General features: G+C 42.8%; 1 protein-coding gene across 50 annotated transcripts in view; it reads right to left on the bottom strand.

Moving 5' to 3' along the window:
• Positions 1–22,902, bottom strand: part of LOC117903527 (sodium channel protein para) — a 60,769-nt gene that overhangs the window by 32,507 nt on the left and 5,360 nt on the right. For 18 of the 50 annotated variants that reach the window (XM_034815646.1, XM_034815656.1, XM_034815672.1 and 15 more), the window contains exons 4-16: positions 22,036–22,068; positions 17,520–17,675; positions 17,132–17,337; positions 12,524–12,652; positions 9,467–9,558; positions 9,014–9,290; positions 8,555–8,864; positions 6,864–7,172; positions 2,979–3,041; positions 1,138–1,318; positions 869–1,080; positions 702–801; positions 570–638 (exon numbers count right to left, since the gene is read on the bottom strand). In XM_034815646.1, coding sequence (XP_034671537.1) covers positions 570–638; positions 702–801; positions 869–1,080; positions 1,138–1,318; positions 2,979–3,041; positions 6,864–7,172; positions 8,555–8,864; positions 9,014–9,290; positions 9,467–9,558; positions 12,524–12,652; positions 17,132–17,337; positions 17,520–17,675; positions 22,036–22,068 — 2,137 coding nt within the window. The remainder of the gene's footprint in view (positions 1–569; positions 639–701; positions 802–868; positions 1,081–1,137; positions 1,319–2,978; positions 3,042–6,863; positions 7,173–8,554; positions 8,865–9,013; positions 9,291–9,466; positions 9,559–12,523; positions 12,653–17,131; positions 17,338–17,519; positions 17,676–22,035; positions 22,069–22,902) is intronic. The other 32 variants (XM_034815652.1, XM_034815669.1, XM_034815657.1 and 29 more) reach the window with 5 other exon arrangements.

The following is a 22,902-nucleotide window of genomic DNA, read 5'->3' as shown; positions in this document are numbered from 1 at the left end:
GTAATGACTGACTGACGATGATCTTAATAAACTATATACACACATACGTAGATGTATGTATGCAAATGTATATGCGTGTGTTTGTATGCATGCTGGAAATTGCATAGCCAAAAAAAAGAATAGAAATCAACAGCAGCTGGATATCGAGGTGGAGAGCCACAGAGGAAATGAAATCGAATTGTCAGCATTGTTTTGATTTTCCCATTCACCCCTCGACTCTCCATTCACTCGTTTTGTATTTACATGATTTTTGCTGTTGCTGCTGCTGCTGCTGTTGCTGCTGTTGTTGTTTTGTTTTTGTTGGTTAAGTTAAACGATAAACGGGGACGGAAATCGAAAATAAAGCCGATAACGGAAACGGTAATCGAGTTGAACAATGCACATGTAGAACACAAATGGGACGACGAATAAAATATACATACATATGTATATACAGAATGAACGGAACGGAACGGAATGAACGGAACGGAACGAAATGTAATGGCAGCAATAACGGTAGTCATAGATTATGTGGGTAGTAAGTATGCGTACGAGTAAACGATAGCAGGGCAGAGCCTCGATTCACTTACCGCCACGATCACTAGCCCGACTGTGCCGACCAGCGGCCTGTTCGATAATGTCATTCAGTACCATCACATCTGCAAGCAGGGATAGCCAGGATACTTAGGATATCTACATACAAGTGCGTGCCTCAATATTACCTTTCATGTCGACTACCGTTTGTGTCTGGACGGGCTCGATAAAAGGATTGTCATGATGTTTAATCTTGCCAGCTTCGTCCGTGCACTCTAAACCGATTTCCTGAAAAATAAACAATCCAAATATATTGATAAGTATATCGAGTGGGGGTGTGGGTGTGTGAGCTTACGAAGTCGCGATGCTCGACCTTGTGATTGGGGTCCAGGCAGGTGGTGCCGCCATTGGTGGCGCCCACTGATTGATTGCGTGTGTTGCGATTCCGCAATTTGCTCTCCTTGGTCATTGTGCTGACGCCCATGACGGCCATGCCGCCCAGCAGATCGCCATGTGAGGTGTACGATATTCTGGACTGGTGCGAGGTGTACGATGAGTGTCTGGAGCCTGCACGCACAAGAGTTGAGCAGAGAGTTGGGCAACAGTGAGTGGGCGACTTCTTACCTAGATTGCCATAGTAAACGGGCACTATGATGGCTCCGTTCTCCTCGGACATGGGCGTAACGGCGTTCGAGTCATCGGCATACGGCAAGTGCTGCTGGGCATCCTGATATGTTGACAATACCAACGGCTTGCGATCGCTCCCGGGTATACCAAAGCGGCCACGTCCGTTCCGTATTGTGTACTGCTGGTGTACAGGCCATGCATGCACGATTAATTACGGTTAGTACACACGATCAAAGCCACAAAACTACACGACAACGCACACACACTTGCACACACACACATACACACACACACACATCAAGTGATGGGCAATATGCAGTACAATATTTATACAATAGATGGCAGTAGTAGGTAGGTAGTTGGATTATTGCGTAGCTTGTTCGGTAGTCTTAGACGAAAATGGTGAGCCATGATGCAAGAGTCTCCGCATGGAATCTCACATATGTACAATATATAAATTATGATCTACACTGAGAAAGGCAGCTGGCTTATCGTCAATCGGACCACAAACACACACATTTATCGATTTCGTTTAGCTTCGGTTGTTCAGAGTTTGTTTATTTTCTTGTTTTGTATTGATGGGGGGTACAAAAGTAGATAATAATAACAGATATAGGCATGATCACACAGATACTTACAGAGAACGAAAGTCGTAAGAAATGAACATAAATTTGAGAAGTAGGGAAAAACAAAACGAACAAAACTATCGGAATAATGCACATCGAAACATGACAGTGAAACATGAAACAGCGAGAATGATGTGAACGGTTTCAACAGTTGGGAACTGTTCCTCGGATACGGATACGGATACGGATAGTTGCTGGAATACTCAGGATGCTGGTAGCTCCACCTATGTATATATTTAGAAGGCTCCACAAACGAGGGGCACAGAGACGAGACAGAAACAGTGACAGAGACAGAGACAGACACACTTACAACCGAGCGTACAGTACAGAGCAGTACAGTTAGTTCTATTTTATTGAGAGTTATGCACGAGTACGAGATTAAATGAGTATGCACGATGGTATATATATAGCAGTATACATACATAGACAGAGAGGGATATGATGCGAACATAACAAGACCAAAGTATAGCCATCGAATAATCGAAATTAGAATAAACCAACAGCAATTAATCGAAAATAAGACACATATGTAAGTAACAGTTACAGACGACGATAAGGTGAGTATGATAAATGGCTATGAGTACGGTTAGTGCCACATGTAGGTACACGAGTAGGTACACGAGTCTCTTCAATCTAATTGTGTGTGTACAAGTATGTTTTTCGGGTCGAACGAGTTCTTAAAAATGCAATGGTTCAATGGTGGAATGGTTCTGTGAATGTGAATGTATGTAGGGGGGAGAATACCTACAGATGTATGCTATTCTATTCTATGCTACTTATGCTATGCTGTGCTAAGCTACACTATCTGTTATCGATGATGAGGATGATCCAAAGGCTTCGATCGGTTGGTGTTCGATTGATGCCAGTTCCAAGTTCTAATCTAAAATGCTGTACGATAGCAACTGTCAACGAGTTAGACGATATACGATAAACGATATACGATATACGATATACGTTACGGTTTACTGGCTAACACTATGTCTATGAGAAGGAGCTTTATGGGATGACACAGAGACTGAGACTGAGACTGAGTCTGAGTCAGAGTCTGTAATCGTAATTGGTTATTTGGTTATGCAATTTGCCAGGTGATTAAATGGTACTTTTTTGCAACGCAATTTTCATTGTTCAGTGGCAGTATCTGTGTGTGTGTGTGTTTCAGTGTGTGTGTGTGTGTGTTTTATGTGTGTGCGTGTGTGAGTGTCGGGCGCTTACCTTGTGAGAACTACGTGATCCCCTGCGTATGTTAAACGGTGAACCAGGTAAGGATAAGGATGTCTAAGTTTTGTTTTTTTTTTTCGTTTTCGGTTTTTCGTTATTTTTGTTGTTGTCGTTTTTGCATTTTTCATTTGTTGTACAAATAAAATGAAGTAGAAGAAGAAAAAGGAAAAAATGAATCAAATAAAATAGATATATTCCTCGATTTGATTTGCTTTTATTATCTATGGATAAATGTAGAAATATATTTTGTTTTTTTTTTGGTTTTGGTTTTGTTAAATTATTCGTTTTGGTTTTGGTTTTGCTGTCTACGATTTAAAGGAAAAATTATTACTTGCAGCGGTTACTTGTATGAGTTGTGCGTGGCAGAGAGTTCACAGTATCTGTGTGTGTGTGTGTGTGTGTGTGTGTGAGTGTGTGTTGGTGTTTGTGTGCGCGCGACCCCTAGCGGCAACTTTTAATTGCATTATCATTTGATTGGCAACTTTCTTGATTTCGTTTCAGCAATATTGTGTGGAGTTGTTCTGTGTCTGTGTTTGTGTTTGTGTGGGTGTGGGCGTGGGCGTGGGTGTCTCTCTACTTCGGCGTAGCGTTTGATTATAAATTTGATTTAGTTTACGAAATGTTTAAGGGGCGGTGGGTTCGGGCGTTCGGGCGTTCGGGCGGGGCACAAAACAAATCAAAAATACTTTCTACACAGAATTATACTTAATAATTAATCACTGGGGGGTTTTGGCTAGCCAAACGAAAAAGGGAAGGGAAAACACTTTGAAAATGAAGAGAGAAAAAGAGTAAACAGAGTGGCCCGTTCCAGTGGTGCTGCAACAGTGCGGCACAGCGGACGGCGATAAAAAACGTAATCGAAGAAGTTATCGAATCAGGTTCATAAGGAAGTAAGGAAGTACAAACCAACGGAAGGCCGAAATGAATCGAAATCAGAATCAAGTGTTAATCGATAAGTTCTACAAATGAACTCTAGATCAGCAGTCTCTGACAAAACTGAACTAACTGTCTTACGGATGCATTTCTATGTAGTTTCAAACTATAAATATGTTCTGGATGCCTCTACGATCCTCGATCAGGGGTAAGTAAGTAAGGGCAGGGTCAGTGGCCACGTATAACAGCGAAGCGTTGCGTTTGTTTTGTCGCCTGCTAAAGCCCTAATCTGTGTTCTGATTTGTTTCTGGTGTACGAGTGTACGCATGTCTGTAGTTCATATTCAGTGTTGTATTTTGACAGAGAAAGAAATATAGAGAGACAGTGAGAGACAGAGAGGAAGAGAGAGAGAGAGTGTCTGTGGAGAGAGCCACCTACCTGAGGCAACGCGGGGTCTATTGCGGGCCTGCGGTCAGTCTCAAATAGTTTCTGCTCTCATCGAAAACTATCGGAGGCTGCCCTGAGCAAAGTTAATGGACACTTAGGTTAGGTTAGGTAAGAATGAGCTAGCGAGCGAGCGAGCGAGAGAGCGAGAGCGATAGCGAGAGCAAGATTCCAATACATAAATGTATATATGGTGGATATATAGTAGGTACGAATATCAGTAGGCATCTGGCATAGTATTTTGTTAACATATTAGGTGGGTATAGCTATGGCTAATATGTATGTCTGTGTTGTATGTTGGCTGGACAAGGCAGATCGGCGAGTAAAATGAACTGAACACGGAATAAAAGAAGGAAAAGTGTTTGCTCCAAGGCTACCACCATAGTCGGCTATCGGCTATCGGTTATTGGCTATTAGTTATCGTCAATCGTTTATCTTTCTCGATTAATCTGCTATTGGGTGTCCGTGTGGTTGTTGTTTTGTTTTAGAGCCAGTGCGCATAAGCAAATGCTTGCCATATACGAAAAAGATGTGTGTGTTCGTGTGAGAGAGAGAGAGAAAACTATATGTGGTATGTATGGTTAGAGAGAGAGAGAGAGAGAGAGAGTGGGCCAGTTGTCGCTCGCGCACATGCCCGATAACTTTGGGTTCTTTTTTGAGTGGCAATCGTTTCGTTCCAATCGATAGATTCAAGTTTAAGAATTCGTTTTTGGGTGTGTCAACTGTAATAACTGTCATACGCATACGGCTACAATACAGAGTATATAGAGTTACATACATATGTCAATACATGCAACGGATAATGCAGCCAAAGAAATCTTAATCAAATCTTAAATCATCATCCACAAATTCCTCCTGCCCGCACAACATCAACATCGAGCAATGTGGAGGTTGCTTCGACCACAATTCTAAGTATCATCCACAGGGAATACAAATCATAATCAAATAAATGTATAATGCTAAATGCTAAATGCAAAATGCGAGCGGATATTCGCAGGTGATTTATCATATGTTCGTGTACGGAGCAAAGCCTGCAAAGCGTCGCGGTCCAATGGTCAGACGAGTCTCTTCAGAGCCCGGCAAGCCTTCGAAGGCTCTTCTCGGACTTGTTTCTGTTGCTGTTGTTGTTGTTCTTAAGTTGCGTTGAAAGAGCGAAGCAGAATGCAGTTGTTGCTAGCAGAATGTTGCAATGCCAATGCCAATGCCAAAACGCAGAAAATGTAAATGAAAATGAATTTTGGCGTTTTTCTTGTTGTTCTTCTTCGTTTTTGATGTCACCTCAAGCATTCCGAGCAATGACCCAACCGAAATCATAACGAACTCAAACTCTGAACGAATCCAAACAAAATATCAACAATAATCAATTTGCTCCAAAAGCTCCTACGAAATAGCTACACAAACAATCGATCAATCGATCAATCGATCGATCGATCGAGTCTCGCACACAGAACGCAGACACACGCATGCACTGAGAAAAGTGAAAAGAATATCGAAACGGAAAGGAAAATGAATTTCTACTACTAAAAGTTATCGATGGCCCCCTAGGGTCGATCCTTGTTGTACAGTTACGATACAGATACAGGTACAGATAGATGAGTTACCTACACACATACACACATACATAGACACGCACTATCACTATAAGTATCCGTATGTATGGTTATTGGATATTGGAAGGGAGTCAATCAGTATCTAGTTGCATGATTATACAGATTACATAGCATACATATGTACGATCCAATCCAAATAAATGAAATCCAACGACAAACTCAAATGTAAACTCAAGGCAAGAAACACGAAGAATCGATAAACCAAAATGATAGGCGACAGATAACAATGCAATGGCAATGTAACGGTAACGGTAACGGTAACAGTAACAGTACTGTTGCTCTAACTGTAGCTGTACCTGCTGCGCAAGTGATGGATAGATCTGAAATCTGAAATCTGGGATGAAGCCGAGCACTTTCAAAAAGCGAATCGAATATCGAGGGGTGGATGGCAGTGGGCCATGGCCAGAGCGGGGGCCGCCAATTGAAAACGAAACATTAAACAAAAAGTATATCCACCTAGCCACCGAAGGCCAACAAAGCAACTCAAGGCAAACAAATCGATAAACATACTCAGCATAAAGGATCAATCGCTTAAGTCAGTAATCGATGGGCCGACCCACCGACCGACCGATAGGCCATCCAAACGAAATTCAAGTAAGAACGATTACGATTTCGATTACGATTACGATTACGCTTACGAGTACGAGTACTGGTACGAGTGTACGAGAGTATATCTAAATATGGGATACACAGTAGAGATCTGAACGCAAAAGCCGAAACCATAAGGGAACCAGAACAGAAACGAACTGAAAAATCGAAACAGGATCCGAAACATGGAAACGAAAGAGAGGAACAGAACGAGAAACGTAAACAAATGGAGAGTAAGTAACTACAAGAAGGAAATAAAAACAAAAACAAAAACAAAAAGAAAAACAAACACCAAAGGAAACACAATAAGAAGAGAGGAAAATAAGGAAAAGGAAAATGCTGCGCCTGCGCTCGGAATACTTACCGTGCTCACTTTACGAACTTTGGTAGCTTGGTGTGCTGTGGTAGGTGCTGGTTGTCTTTGTATAACGCTCACCGACTCCGACTCCACCTCCACGCTGCGTATGGACATCTTCTCCTTGTTGTTGTCATCGTTGCCTTTCTCGCCGCCCACAAATAGCTCATAGCTGATGCACGAATACGTCGGACTCTTGGCCATCTCCGGATGTAGGGCCGCCTCTTCGGCGGCAGCTGCATCGGCGGCGGCCTGGGCCTGCGCATTGGCGCGCTCCTCCAGCTTGGCTGCTTTGGCGGCGGCAGCTTCCTCGGCTTCCTATAACACAGATGACACGCATGTGCGAAAATCGCATATCAAATCATTTGATCTTTCGCAACAATTCCCATCTTCTGGGCATACCCTAGGGGCAAGGGATTGGGATCGGAGATTTGAGTGGGACTGGGACTGGGACTGGGACTAGGAATTGGATTAGTGTTTCATTAAGAACAGAAATGGAGCAACTACTGTACATTGATGTGATATTTGGCATAGTATGGGATAGATTCGAGTGGAGTAGAGCGAAGAAACCATAAAGTAAAGTGCTGTGCTGGGTTGTTCGAGGAAGGGTGGACGGGCTGGGGCTGGGGCTTGGGGTACGGGTACGGGAGCTTATTTACTACACATGTAGGTATATATTTATATATACATTTACATATATATAAGTATACGTATATTTAGTAGGTATAGTTGTGAGTAATTTGATTTTTTCTTTTGTTCTTCTTATTGGTTGTTCGTTGCTAGTGTTTGGATCGATACTAAATGTGCACTAAAATCATAAGGATATATGTATAGTAGATGTATGCATGTATACGCCTCCTCCTGGGAGTACGGATAGATATATATTTTGTCAGATAAAGAGAGAGAGAGCGATAGGTAGACAGACAGCGAGAGGGGAAGAGTGTGAGAGAGCGAGAGCTGGGAGGCCCGATTACCAGAGACTGGCATGCCAGGGTGTCGAGTGAAGGAGGAAGCTAAATAGTTTGTGATTTTTACTTGTATGCTACAAATATGTTTGCTTGGAAGCAGTTGGTTAGCCGCCTGGCAGGGCGGCTGTGCAGCACCCAAGCTCTCGTGGACGGACGGGAACGGACAGCACGAGTATGCGCGAAAGTTTTTGTTCTTTTTGAATTTGAATTTGTTAAATGTTTGGATAGCGAGAGAGAGAGAGAGAGAGAGAGGAAGATTATGGCGTTTGTTTTGTTGATTAAATTGATAGACAATTACGAGTATCTAGGCATACGATATACGGTTTACGAGTTACGAGTTACGAGTTACGATTTACAGTTTACGATACACAGGTCTTACGATATACATACGAGTAGTCGATTCATATATATACATACAAAAGAAAAAAGCAAGTCTGTTGTAGCTGCTTGGCTGGCTGTCAGTGATAGGTATTCTCAATAATCGATTGTGTTCGCTCAGCAATCGAAATTGAAATTATCTAACAGTTCTGTTCTGGAGTTAGTTGAGTTTGGAGTTTGAATTTGAGTTTGTGTTTGGGTTTGGGTTTCTTTTTGTAGATGTTTTGGCTTCTGTTTAGTCTGTTGTGGTCTGTTCTTGTTGTTGTTTGTCCCACTGCGTTGCACTTGCTGCTGCTGCTGCTGTGGTAGCAGGAGCAGGTGCAGTTGCAGCTGCACTGGCGGTTCTCTACTTACACGTATCGCCTCCTCTTCGGCAGCCTCTTCTTCTTCGGCCTTCTTTTGCAATTCGTCATACGACATGGCAACAATGGCCAAAATCAAATTCACAAGATAGAATGAACCTAGGAAGATGATGACTATAAAGAACAGCATGTGCCAGGGTCCTGCGGCACGCAACACCAGCTGATACAGGTCCTCCCAGAAGTCCTGCGTCATCAGCCGGAAGGCGGACAGAAACGCCCAACCGAACGAATCGAAACTGGTGTAGCCATAGTTCGGGTTCGGACCGAACCCCTGCAGACACACGTAGTCGTCCTCACATTGCCTGCGAACACGAGTCGGAGAGGGAAATTAAAGAGAACAAGGGAAATCGACAAGCTCTCGGTCCGCAAGCAATTCATTAATTTCGTTGAGTAACGATCGATCAATGATCCCCAGAGTGGGACTCTGTCCTGTCTCTGCCTGTGCACTTACCCCGCTCCAGAAATATTACCGCATAACGGGAAGGATATGCCGTCGTCCTCCGAGTACCAATTGGAGCTGTTGAGATTGTGATAGGCCCAGTTCTCGTCGGTCAGGTTGCCCCAGGAGCCATCCAGCGGGAACTTCTTGATGCACTTCTGCGTTAGCACGCCCATGTAGATTTGCAGCCCCATCAGCGCGAACACCGACAGGGAGAACATTGTCAAAATTATCACATCGCGCAGATTCTTTACAGATTCGATGACCGCACCGACAATGGTTTTCAAGCCTTTGGTTGTGGTTTTCGTTGTGGTCGGTTGTAGGTGGGGGCAAAGCAGGATATGCAATAAATTTAATTAGTACGCAGTTTCATTTGATATTTAGTATTGGTATAAAGCAGTAGGAGAGCAGATACATATGCATGCACATGCCAAATGTTCTGGCAGTTGCGTTTCGAAATCATACCTGGCACAATGGCTACGGTTTTAAGCGCTCGCAGCACCCTAAACGTTCGCAGGGCTGCAAGGTTACCTAAATCTATACCCATGGTCACATAACTGTGTTGATCGATTAACCGATTGTCGATTGCCGATTGCAGATTGCATTGTTGAGGCAGTTGAGCGGTTGTTGTTGTAGTTGTTTGTCAGCCATTACGGATATGTACACAAAATGTCATCAAGGATTAGTAATTAGATTGCCATACGATATACACATGAGTATGTATGTATGTGTGCATGTATAGCTATGCATATATGTACATATGTATGCATGTATGTGTGTGTGTGTAGGTTTATTTATAGATTTGGTTCGATACGATCTGCTGATTCGTGGAACTGATCTGAACTTTGCTTCTCGTTGGTAATTACAAATGGTCAGAGGGCAAAGGTTTTGTTTGCAAAGGCAATTAAGGTAAAATCAAACGAGTGCTGAATGCGGCTGCATTAGTGTATGTGTTTTTGTGTGTGTGTGTGTGCTATGGATGATGATAAAAGGCCCAAATTGAAAGCAAACTTTGACATACGCATGTACCAAAAATAAATAATGCCTGCTCCCAGCGGTTTATTCAACATTTTGTAAATTAGCCTTTGCTCCTTCTCTCTGATCAATATGTGGCATGCACCATACGCACAGTCCCGCCCCTCCTTGAGGCAGGCAATAAAAATATTAATAGACTCCGCTTCGCCCCCTATCCACCAGCCCTCGTCTGTGACCGCTATGTACGTCATCCTAGGGGGAATTCTTCCTCCTGCAGCAGCAGCTAGAGTTATTTTTTCATGAATATTTATCGATTTGTCTGGCATTGCGTGCGATGCCGTCATATAATTGTCCGGCCCCGCAGGCACTGTCCACCGAAAGTACCAAAAAGAAATGTTTTCCTCGAGATTAGCCCCTTCGGATGGCGGAGAAGTGACAGGACATCCATCACCCTCTGTGCATTATTTCTGTGTTCATGCTTGCTGCCTTGCTTTTCCTCAAGAGTACTTGGCCATTCTTCTCGCTGCAGTCTACTCGCCAGATGTCTCTTAGCCACTAACAGCGAGTGAATGTTCACTCGGTCGCTCGTCTCTGCTTTCTCTGCCTTAACGAACGCCCCCTTAAATATCATTTTACGGCGTGTAACCTCTTCTATGTATGTAAATTCATTTGTGCGTATTTACATATGTATTTATGTGGAAAGCGAGAGTGAATCATTCACTCGCTAGTTTGATTTTCCCATAAAAGACCTCCACCCTTACCGTTCTAGCTTTAAGGAGGAGCTTTAAAAATGCCGTGCTTGGCATTGCCGAGCCAAGGCTGCGCGTCCGGGCGGCGCCACCAAATTCAAATGTGCTGCACGACACAGTCAGGCTCGTTCAGTCAACACCCTCTCGTACCCCGTACCCCATGGAATGGTGTCCCGTTCCCCATAGAGACCAGACCCCAAAAAGCCAAATAGACAGCTCCCATAAATGCTTGAAATGAAGCAGAAAGCAATGAAATGGAATTGTCACGATACAACAAGAACACAAAAGGAAAGCAAGCGGTGAATGTGAAACGAAAAGGAGAGAAACAAAAAGAGACAACACCAAAAAAGAAGTAAGAAAACGAAAAAGATGAGAAATGGAACTAAAATCAACTTTGGCGACAACAACAAATTTGTTTATGGCTCTTTCATCTGTGTGCATGTGTGTCTGTGTGTGTGTGTGTGTGTGTTGATGGTATTAGAAATAATCGTAGAAAATCCAGGCCTGTGCTTTTATGGGTGTCCGTGTGTGTCTCTCTGTGTGTGGCTCTGTGTGTGTGTGTGTGTGTGTGTGGTTGAGCGCGTCATTAGTAACGGCAAAAATAAATCAATAAAATTCTCAGCTAACGGAACTTTTGTGTCTGTGTGCTTCTACCATTTCCCTGCTCCATCCCGCCATCGACTGTACTCCACCTCCAACTCGTCGTCTGGCTCCATTCGCTTTGCTTTCGATTTTCGAGCCATTTATTGGTGCAAAGACAGCAGCACCGAAAACGCAAAAACGCAACAATCAATTGTTTCATAATGTTATTTCACAGATCGGACATTAACAGCGGATCCACAACGCACACTCTGATTTCCTCTAATTAATCGAGGCTTCTACTCTGGTTTTTCTGACATGTATTTTGATGGCTGATTTAGTGTTTTTTTAGCTGACTTAAAATGTGCCACAACTGCCATGTTATATGCTACGTGCTGTGGCAGCTCTGTTCCAGTGGTAATTGAAAGCTCTACATATTTATATCCCGATGCTGATGCCGATTTTGGTGCTGTGAAACAGTCTGGCAGCTTGATTGAATTAAATAGAGTGGCAAAACATGCCTCCAGACTCGTGCGAGAGTGCAGCATATGCGCTGCATGCAACATGAACCCGTCATCTGAATGCCTTTATTTCTTTTTGCTTTTAATGAACGCCCCCATAATTTGCCGTTACTAATTATGCGACATTACACAACGATACACACACACAATGGCACACACACACACACACACACACACTGACCTGATTATGGTAATGAGGTGTGTATGCTCTTGATTATTTTTTTGCATAAATTGTTCATAATAATAATAAATATTGTATGCAAATACGGCTAATTTGTAATCAGAAGTCAACTGACTGTAAACTTCAATAAACTGAAACCGAATAGAAAACGCAAACGAAACGAAAAGAAAACCTTAAAAAACCAAAACAAGTAGGTGGCAAAATGTACTCAGATGAGCGGGGGAACAGGTGGAATGCTAGTACGGACTTGTCTACGGATTACACTCGATGGATGTGGATGTGGATGTGGATGAGGGAACACAGAAGCAACTCTGAAGTCAAGTAAGTACAACACAAGAAACGAAACGAAACGAAACGATGATCTTCCTGGGCAATGGATGATGATGGCTGTAATAGCTTCTGTGTTTGGTGTTTATGAATGGTTGGTGGGTGGATGGTTTGGGTTATAAGTCAATTGTAATTAAGTAATCAAGATATATGTTGGGATGTATATAAGGTATATATATATATAACTCACGCTAAAGCTATTACTACGAAGTCCAGCCAATTCCATGCATCTCTAAGATACGTAAACGGGCATAAAATGAAACCTCGTGCCATCACTTTAACAGCTGATTCAAATGTGTAGATTCCGGTGAATATCACCCTAAAAACGAATTGAATTTCGAAATGCAATTTGTTGTTGGATTTGGTTCTTATTTTGTTTTTAGCTTTATATTTATATATTTTTTGTTTGTTTTGTTTTTCTTTTGAATGCACTTCATATGAATTCATATTGATTTAGTAAACTTCTTCTTTTTGTTTGTAATTTGGCTAACTGCCTGATGGGTCTTCAACACAAAACACACACAAAGAAAACCAGAAATTGTAAAATTGTCCAGGAAAAAACATGGATGTGGTACATAGATGGAAATCAAATATTGAAATATTGAATAAATGCCATGAAAATAAGTTAGTTAGAGTGGTTAAGCAGTGGAGTAGTAGCCGAGTAAAAGTATTCTCCTGCACAGTCGGAATGCCTGGAATGCTGCAATGGAACGGCTGTCCACCTGTCCACAAGTTGGCTTCACCGCCCGCCGCTTAAGCAGACTCCCAGCTTGCAGCTGCCCGTGCCCATTCGTGGTGCTTCATGATGGATGGCCAAAGTTCATAATTAATAACGGCCGGAAGGTGTTAATCGATGAAGGGGCGGACAGCAGGCAGCAGGCAGCAGGAAAACTTACACATATTACTTTAAAACTAACTTAAATGATTATCCTAACAATTTGCAATTCAGCTAGGAGGCCATACCCCGGCTCTGACCCTCTGTGTGCCCCGTGTGTGTCCCGCATCTGTCTCTCGAACGGTGAATGGTGTCACACGGATACGGCTACGATGCGCACATGTGTAGATGGTATCTGGGCAAATCGCTTTCGCTTGTGCCCGGCTCTTGCTCTTGCTCTTGCTCCAGATTGCTTCCAAGAAGGGGTCACACACACAGTGGCAGCCACATACCCACACTTTACACACAGCTAGAGATGAGACATTGCATAAGAATCAAATCGAATCCAAAGAGCTGCTTAAACACAAAACAATTCCCAGAAACAGAACAGAACAAACCCCACACCCCCGCAGCACACCGCATCGGAACGGAATGGAACGTACTGAAACGGACTCAAATGGACCGCATTGAATACTGTTGGAGTGCAATGGAATGGAACACATCAAAAGGCCACTCGGCCAGCAAGTGGTTTGGTGCCAAAGGGAAAGAGTAGCCCTAATTACGAGCACAACAGATTGAGATGCAGATAGACAGACAGTCAGGCAGTCAGGCAGTCAGTCAATGAGTAGTGGCACGAGTACAGCCCGACCCAAGACAATTGTCAATGTCAATAATGGTTAATACTTAACGCCCAACTGCATTCACTAGCCACTGCCTGACTGCCATGAGTGGGGGTATGAATGATGTCGCTGATGCGGCTCGAATGCGCCTCGAATGCGCCTCGAATGCTGCTGCTGCTTCTCGAATGTGATTGCTGTCATGTGGGTGTCAGATCAATAGCACGACCTTCAGCTGCCAGTGGCTGGAGCTCTTATTGTTTGTGGCCTGACTTGACGTTAGCCATTTGACAGCTTTAAGCATGACTGTGCTGAGACAGAATACTCGTAGGTTTTTTTGCATATTCCCGTACGGATATCATAAACTGTAGCTAATGTTAATCGCAGTCTTTGGGCTAATCATTCAATCATTAAAGGGAAAACAATCGATCTGCAAGGGTATCAAAACCTTCGAGACCCAACCTAGAATTTTTGCCTATTTTCTTCGCTGCTGTTCTGCTTAAACTAGTTCAAAGTCGCAGCGCTGCTGGGATGCTCTGCTGAGATGCTATGCAGAAGAGGGGCGGTGGTTGCAGGGGGGGGCCTTAAGGGTTGAGAATGCGTTTGACCTAGGCCCCAATGCCTGTGAAGGACACTTGAGTTGTGTTTTAATTGCAGGTATTATGTCTTTCTCAGGGGCCCGCACGAGTGTGACCCCCCTTCGCCCACGCCACTGCTCCCACACAGCGGGCAACGGCGACCCACATTGAAGGTGCAGCCTCTTCCTTTCCCTTTCCCTTTCGCCTTTCGCTTTCGCTTTCCTTTCTCGCTGTGGTTATGTTTGTGTGTGGCTGTGGCTGTCGCTGTGGCTTCGTGCGTTTCTTAAGTTATGCGCCGCTACCTGCTGTTTCATTTTGGAGCTGCTTCGCTCTCGCTCTCTCTCTCTCTTTCTGTCTGGCTGTGTGCGTTTCGCTCTCTGCTTCACCGTTCCCACATCCCAGGTCTATTCTCCGACGACCGCGTCCTGCCCTTACCCAAGTTCAAGTGCCGTTTCTGCCAACTGCACTTCTTTTGCTCAGTCTCGCTCTCTCTCTCTCTCTCTCTCAGTTAATCTGTCTAGCTCCGTTTTGGACATTAGGGTGTTCAATTCTGATACCAAATCTGCGACAATAACTTTGATATCAGCTAGAAAAATGACGTAACTCTTTTCACTTTACAGTTAGCTTCTTTTCGCTTTGTTCATCGCTTTCGAAGCACCTTTTGCTCGCATTTAATATTTTTTCTTTGTTCTATGTTTTTTTCTTTAATACAAAAGATACCACTACGAATACGAGTTTACATGTGGGATATATTTACGAGATAATGAGATACAGCGCCCAAAGGTAATGGACAGCTGATGCTAGCAACTAAGAGAGAGTACAAGTGCTAGTTACAAGTACTAGATATTAGTACTAGTTACGTATGAGCACTAATCGAATCGAGTCTATCTATGAATACTTTCAACGGGAATGTCCCTCCCCTTCATATGGATGTGGTATGAGGGGGCAGGAACGGGGGACGAAAACGAGAGAGAGCCAGATGTTTTCAATGTTTTAGCGCAGACTGTACTAAGGATGTTCTAGGTATACGACAAAACTACGTTCAATCTTTCTATATTCCCAACCCAACACTATTCCTGGCACTACCATATACAACATTTGATATAAGTATGTACGTATGTATGTGTGTGTGTCTCTATGTCGCTAGTCATGTATAAACTATGTATTTAATTTCGATTGTATAAAGGACTCTTAAGTAGCTGGGGGTTGTGGGATTTGTTGTTTACACTAACTATTAATTAGATGATCAAAATTGAATGTCTCTATAAAATGGTTCTAGTCTAGGGATTAAATTGGGGTTTGAGATTACATTTGAAAGTTTACATTTACATTTTACATTGAACATTTTACATACGATGATACGTACTTAGAAATGACTTAAACAATTTACATAAGCTAACTATGGATACATCAGTGATATATGTAAGTATCTATATGTATGTATACTAGAGCACTACAGAGTCGTCTATTTTGAGCAAAGATTTACGTTGATTTTTTTGTACAAATGAATTCAATTCGAAACGTGAACAAACCAAAACCAACCAGTTCAACTGGTTCAGTCATAGCTGGACTACAGCTACAACAGTCCCGAGATTGGATATCCAATCCTCAGGGGCATACGTACATAAGTATTGGATTATTGCTTATATGTATATGGGGTGTACCCATAACAAGAAGATGGTCTAGCGAGCGAGGCAAATTTACAGTTGGAATGAGCTTTGAATGGAGGTTTTTTTGTTGTATTGGGACTGACTCTATTACCGACAAAATCGAATCGAGTATTGCACAATTACTCAGTACAGTTGGATTTATGTATAATAGTTGAGTAAATGGAAGATGCATTATGCAGTTTGATTCGGTTGGAGCGCTGTGTGTATATAATACAAGAGAAGGGCCACTCAACAGGCACATATGTATAACAGCTGCCTGCAATGAGCCCTCGAACTACGAGTAATATTGTACAGCGATTGTATATGTACGCAGTTGGATAGTTAGTTAGATAGATAGATAGGTAGATAGATGTATGCATCATGATATTGGAGCTACTCGACTCGACTCGACTTGAATTGAATTTTGAGTTTGAATGTTTTCGCTGGTGTTTCGTTGGTGTTCGCCTTTGTCTGCAACAGTTTGGGTTTTATCAAAATAATGGTCAAGTTTAAGTGGGATTTAGATTGCACTTTGGTTTGTTGCTGTTTTCAGTTTGGTTTTTATTTTGTATTAATTTTTTTTGTTTTTTTTGTGTCGCTTTTGCGCTCTTATTTGCTCTTGTTGAAATAAAATATAGAGGTAAGAAATTCAAGTTTGACCTAAATACTCGTACACATCTGCATAAATATCGAAAAAGTTACATTTATAGATATATATCGTTTAGGTTTAAGTAGTAGTTATATCGATTATATGGCATATAGGTATATGTATATACTTATATGTCTAGTACAGAGAATATATAGAAATTTAAATATATGTAGATAAATTGTAGTCAAGTGAACTCAAAGAACCACAAACCGAAGAGTAATAACAATAACAAAAAGAAAACAAAACAAAACAAAATTTGTTCTAAGGGTCGAAATGAGAAAGTCAACCAAATCAAGTGTGTTTTCGGTTATGTGGATATAGATAGATAGATCTATAGTTACATATACGAGTAGAGATACACGCACGTACGAGATATAGTACGCTGTGATATCTGAGACACATACTGGGGCAGGAGTTGGCGGTGTACTTACTCAGTGGACTCAACTGTGGGCGTTGTCGGCATTATCATCAGGATGCAGTTGACGAGAATTGTGGTAATGATGAATAACGAAAATAGTGGATGCACTAAAATGTAAATGGCCACACGACGTATCGGATTGAATGGATCGAGCAGATACATTGCTTTTGAGGCAGAAAAGCGAAAAATATCTTTTCCTTTGCTTACAACTACGAAGGTCTGCGAGGGAGAGAGAAGGAGAGATAAAGAGGGATAGATATGTAGAGGGATATACGCATCGGGGGTAGGAAATTCAGTTTCCGCTTCAGTCGGGGCTTTCCCTGATTGAATCGCCTGACTAATGGATTGACTATTGCCTGTTGGCTGTCGGCTGTCGGCTGTTGGCCAGGCCACTTACTTACCAGTATATTGCTGTAGAAGGGATCGATATCCTCGAGAGGAGTGGAGGCCAATTCCGGAGGGAAGCTGCCCTGCAGTCGAACAGGTATTGGCACACCCTGTTCAAGTGTAGGATCCGGTTGTGGACCTTCATCCTCGTCCTCGTCATCATATCGGATCTGTGGTGGTTCGTCGTGGTGTTGGATGTTGGATAAAACAGAAGATTGTACAGACAATGGATTAGCAAATGGTCGACGGGTTGCATGTGGCTGGTGCGGCACTTGCTGAACACAGCATACCCAGCACAGAATCCAACTCAAAATGGAATCGAAAGAGTTAAATCAGAAATCGGGTATTAGGTATTGGGTATTGGGTGTCAGGTTTATTTGGTATTAGGTATCGGAACTGAGAGACACAAAAACTAACATCAATTTCAAGCGCTTTCGTTTTGGCTATTAATTTCGGTTTTGGTTTACAGTTTTGCATATCAGGGATTTATTTATATATATACATATTTATCGAGTATATATATACACGGGGGCATACATAGATGGAGACTAAGAGTTGCTAAAGATGGAGATAGCTATAGCTTTGGGCTCGGGAATGGGGAATCGGGGTACTGGGAATAGGTTAAATTTCGTTTCGCTTTTCGGTATGCAAAAGTCCAAACCAAGTTGGGTCAATCTCTTGGGGCGCATCATCATTTCAATAGGGTTTTCTTTAGACGCATCTTTTCGTCATGTCAGAAACATAAATGAAAATAGTGTAGGTAGAAGGGGGAGCTTGGTGGGGGAACGGAAACGGAAACGGAAACTGTAACGCAATTCGAATGATAGCTAAGTTAATCCAAGGCAAGTGTTGTACAACGTTCCGTTAGTGTGCAATGTTGTTAAACGCTAAACAACAAATAGAAAAAAAATTACACTTCGCTCTAAGAAAACTAAGGAAAGCGTAGAGGGAAACAGCGTGGGGCACTTGGGTTTTTTGGTGCATTTTAATGGTAGGAACTCATTGCTGTGGGGGTACCTACTGTACCGACTTTGAATGTCGGTTATTTGGTTATTGCTTTTTTGTGTTGCAATGTGCAATGTGCAATGTGTGATTATTGCCGTGAACAATTATTATCACGAGTAGTTGAGCATGTTTGGGCACAGTTTAATTGCTCTGTCATGCAGCTTGTATGACATTTATTCCGGCCCACTGATGACTGCCTTGTCCTGTGTTATTCGTTCCGTCGTTTCCTCGTTCCCTCGTTCCGTCGTTCGTCCTTTCATTTGTTTGTTTTGTTGGTTCCTCCATTTAGTTCTAGTACAGCCCACCCATTCCTATCCCTGTCCCTATCGATTTCTGGGGGAGTCGCGAGAACGAGGAGCTCTGGCTGAGAATGTAGTTTAGTTTTTACTTTCCATGGACACGGACATGCAATGCCAAAAGCAAAAGTAAAGCCAAAAGCACAAGGCACAAGGCACAAAAACTCTAACGTCACTTTATGAAATGTTTGGCTCTCCCTCTGCTCTCCGCTCCTCTCCTCTTCCTGGTATATATACGTATACACAGTATATAGAGAGTGAGAGTGAGAGGAGAGCGTGTATATTGCATGGCGTGGGCCAGGCCACAAAAGGAAAACTGAAGCAAAAAATTCCATAATAGTTGGCTTGGCGTGACAATTAGATTGTGTCTGTATGTGTGTGTGTAGCTGTGTGTGTATTTGGTAAAAGAAAAAAAAGCATTGACGCAATTGCGGAGGAACCCACACGAACACCCAATGCCCCGAAGCAGGCACTGAAGTTGCCCCAACTCGTTGCTCGTTGCTCGTTCCTCGTTGCCCGTAGCTCGTTGCTCGCTGTGCGGTGTGGGATATTCCTCTCTCTTGGCTGGGCCACGCTTTCCAAACATCCAACCCAAGTCTATATTTAAACTAATAATAAAAGGAAAAGGAAAACCGCACCACACACCGAGCCAGCTGCTGAAGGGGGGAAGGGGAGATAGTTGGTATGGCAGCCGACCGGTTCCGACCGGACACAAGTCGCCTGGGCTCTGTTCTGTTCTGTTCTGTTCTGTTCAGTTATGTCCTGTGTAGTGGGGGGGCCTCTGAAGCTATAGCCTTCGCTCTGATTACAAATTTATGACGCTTGCCGCGGAGCAGCCGCAGCGTGTGAGGTTAGGTTTGGGTTAAGTGAGGTTAGGTGCGATTGAAGACTTTGTAAGGGATCGGATTGGATCGGCTCACGGGGATAGGAATGGGAATGCGGATGGAGCTTCGCTGCGTAATACTTGATAAAGTGTGCTACAATATAGAGTGAAAAGAAAGAACTTTGCATGCGAAATGCAACAATGAACATGCGCGCACACACACACACATGCATGCATATGTACAGACATTCACCCACTCACGCGGCATGGGGAAGTAGCAGGGCAGTTGGGCAGTTGGGAAGTAGGCGGTATGGGGCATTAGGCAGTAGGCAGTAGGCAGTAGGAGTGGACTCACGGGGATGTACTACAGTTTACTCTGAAGCCAACTACAAATGATAGCGCTCATAACCGAAAGTGATGAACCTCTTAGGTATCTAGTGGGTACGAGTGTGGCATGTTCATCTAAATGCTAAACGAGAACCAACAGATAATGCCAAACATTGCAAATGGGATGCAGGATGCCGGCCCCAAGAGAACGAGAGAGAATAAAGTCACATGCATGCTGTGCTCTGTCACTCTGCACGCACTCTCCTGGGACAGATACCACTATATACAAAGGTATATCTGATATTTGATGTGCCCTGCTTGTTTGGCACTAGCTTCGATATGGCACCCAAGTGGCGTTTACTAGATTGTAATTTCCATTTAACTGTAGCTGGCGGCACTTACTCTCTTTGCTTTTACTTGCTCACAACTTACAAGACGATCTGGCAACGCGCTCTGGCAACACTCTGGTAAGACTCTGGCAACACTCTGCTCGCCGAGCTCGATGCCTGATTCACACTCTTTTGGTTATTTGTAGATACTTGTTTATATGGAATTTGTAATGGAATGGTGGCAGCAATGCAAACATTTGCGGGTCGAAATCTTTGCAAATTGCTTTCTTTCCGTGGGGGTAAATCATCAGACATCTGCATAGTATGGTCAAAAGAAACAATCACCTCACCGAACTGTAACCCTCGAGAACTATCCATCTCTCGAGGCAACGCGAGACCTATCTCCAAGTACTTCTATCCCTATAAACTGTATCGCCCATGGAATCACTTTGGTTACTGGTTTTGGTACTGCTTTTGGTACTGGTTTTGGTACTGTTTTAGGTTCGGGTTCGGGTGGAAGCTTAGTTTATACAGCTCTACTTATTTATGGTAAGGAACAACATCGATTACACATATACGCACACAAATTACTCGAATATTAGCTGGCAAACACACACATAATGTATATATGTATAATAGGTACACTTAGATACAGATACAGATACGAGTACGAGTATTTTAGTTGTATTTTGTTGTCGGTTGGGTGTGTTGGAAGAGGGGGATTCTGGGTGGAACCTTGATTGGCTATTAATACATGTGTTATGCACATTTAGTGGGTCGCCTGGCATTGATTTCACTGCCTGGGACCGGTAAGCGCCTTACACGGGGCGAACAGAGCACGGGCACTCTGTGATATTGAGTCACATTGATAAGTAATTAAAGCCCGCAGGCAATGCCAAATGACAAAGGCTCTTTGTAAGCGTAAGCTTCAGCTTGATAGCAAATAGTAGATAGAATAAAAGAGGGAATATTATATAAGGGAAATATTTGCGTTGGTTTCTTGTCTTCGGACAACCGAAGTGGCTATAGCCGTGGCTTTTGCACAGTTCTGTCCATAATAATTACACGAAACTTTAATGGGTGCAGGGGAAATCTTTTTATGGCTTTAGCCTTGGAGATTCTATGCAAGAGCCAGCAGCTAAGACTGAGGGAAAGCATTAGAAAAGGAAGCACATTTTCAGCTGCATTTTGTTTTAGTTCAGCTATTTACAGGTGAGCATATTCGATGTCTCTTTTTGCAATAAGCGTCCCTGGGCAGAGGGGAGTTTTGGCAGATATTTAGAGTAGGAAAAATGTTGAACTTAGGCTAAAAAACGGAGCTCAAAGGATGCTCAGAGCTAAGCTAAGTTGGTACGAGTTTGTGTACCGGGTTCGGGTTTGTTACAGTTACAGTTACAGTTAGAGCAGGTGGCGGGGAGTGTGGGGTTTAGTGGCAAGTAGGTACACAATTAGTTACAAGTATTAAAAACGGAAAACAAGCTTGTTTTAGGCACACAGTAGGTGGAACGAAACCAATTCGAAATCAAAAATAAATATCAGTATCAAATTGAGCAACGAAAAGTATTCGGCTAAAAGGAAAACGTTTTCTCAACTCAAATCAAAGGCACAAAATGAGAGAACCGAAAATCTCCTTCCATCGAGACACTGAGATTCTCTGGGATTTGTCTGTGTTGGGGAGGGTCTGGGGTTTGGGGTTATTTTGTGGGTACATTTGTTGTTGTTGTTGTTGCTTGGCTAAGAGAAATCTTACTTCTTTTTGTTTTTTCTTGCGACCATATTGCGGCTGAAAGAAGATTTGGAATTGGTATTTGGTATTTGGTATTTTGGCATTTGGTTACGGGGCGAGCATTCATTTGCGAGTAAAAAGTGTGGAGGAAAATGCATATTGATATTCGATAATATTTATAAGTTTCATAAGTTTTTGTTCGTTTTTTGGTTGCACATTTTTTGGCATTATGCAAGCGACGCGATTTGCATTTTTGCAGCATTTTTGCATCATTGATTATTTATTGATTTTTATTCATTTTATATATTTATATTCATTTGATGGTTTTTGTTTTGGTTTTTGTTTTGGTTTTGTTTTTGTTTTTCGTCCAGACAGCAGCGCGTTCAAAAAGTAGAGAAAAAGTTTTGTAAATGAAACGGAAAAGAGTACACGAAAGAAAAAACAAATGGTAGAAAAGTGGTTATGTATGTGAGAAGTTTGGCATTTTGTCAGAGGGGTCAGTGGGGTCAGAGGGGGGGCGGTATATTGGAGTACATAGATAATAAATTGGGAATTGAATCTATCCCGCCTGTTCGTTCTCTCTATGCGCACAGCAAGCACTTGGTCGTACTTAGTCATGAATGTGGATATATGGATAGTAATGCTCTCTGCGTTTTATTCTATGGTGGGGCTCTTGCGCCTCTCTTTTGTCTGTGTTCAATGTTTGCTTTCTGCGGTGTGTTCTGTGTGTTCTGTTTGTGGTGTGGGCGCAACAGAGAGTGCGAGTGGTTGGTTGGGTGTGTGGGAAGGGAAGACAGAGACAGAGACAGCGTAAAAAGTGAGACTGGGAGACAGAAAGAAAGGAAGACGGACACGAAAATGGAGACAGACGACACAGAGACAGAGGCTAAA

The sequence above is a fragment of the Drosophila subobscura genome, chromosome A, assembly GCF_008121235.1.
Source record: "Drosophila subobscura isolate 14011-0131.10 chromosome A, UCBerk_Dsub_1.0, whole genome shotgun sequence".
Lineage (NCBI taxonomy): Eukaryota > Metazoa > Arthropoda > Insecta > Diptera > Drosophilidae > Drosophila > Drosophila subobscura.
The sequence above is the reverse complement of the archived record's forward strand: the minus strand, read 5'-3'. Positions and strand labels throughout refer to the sequence as shown.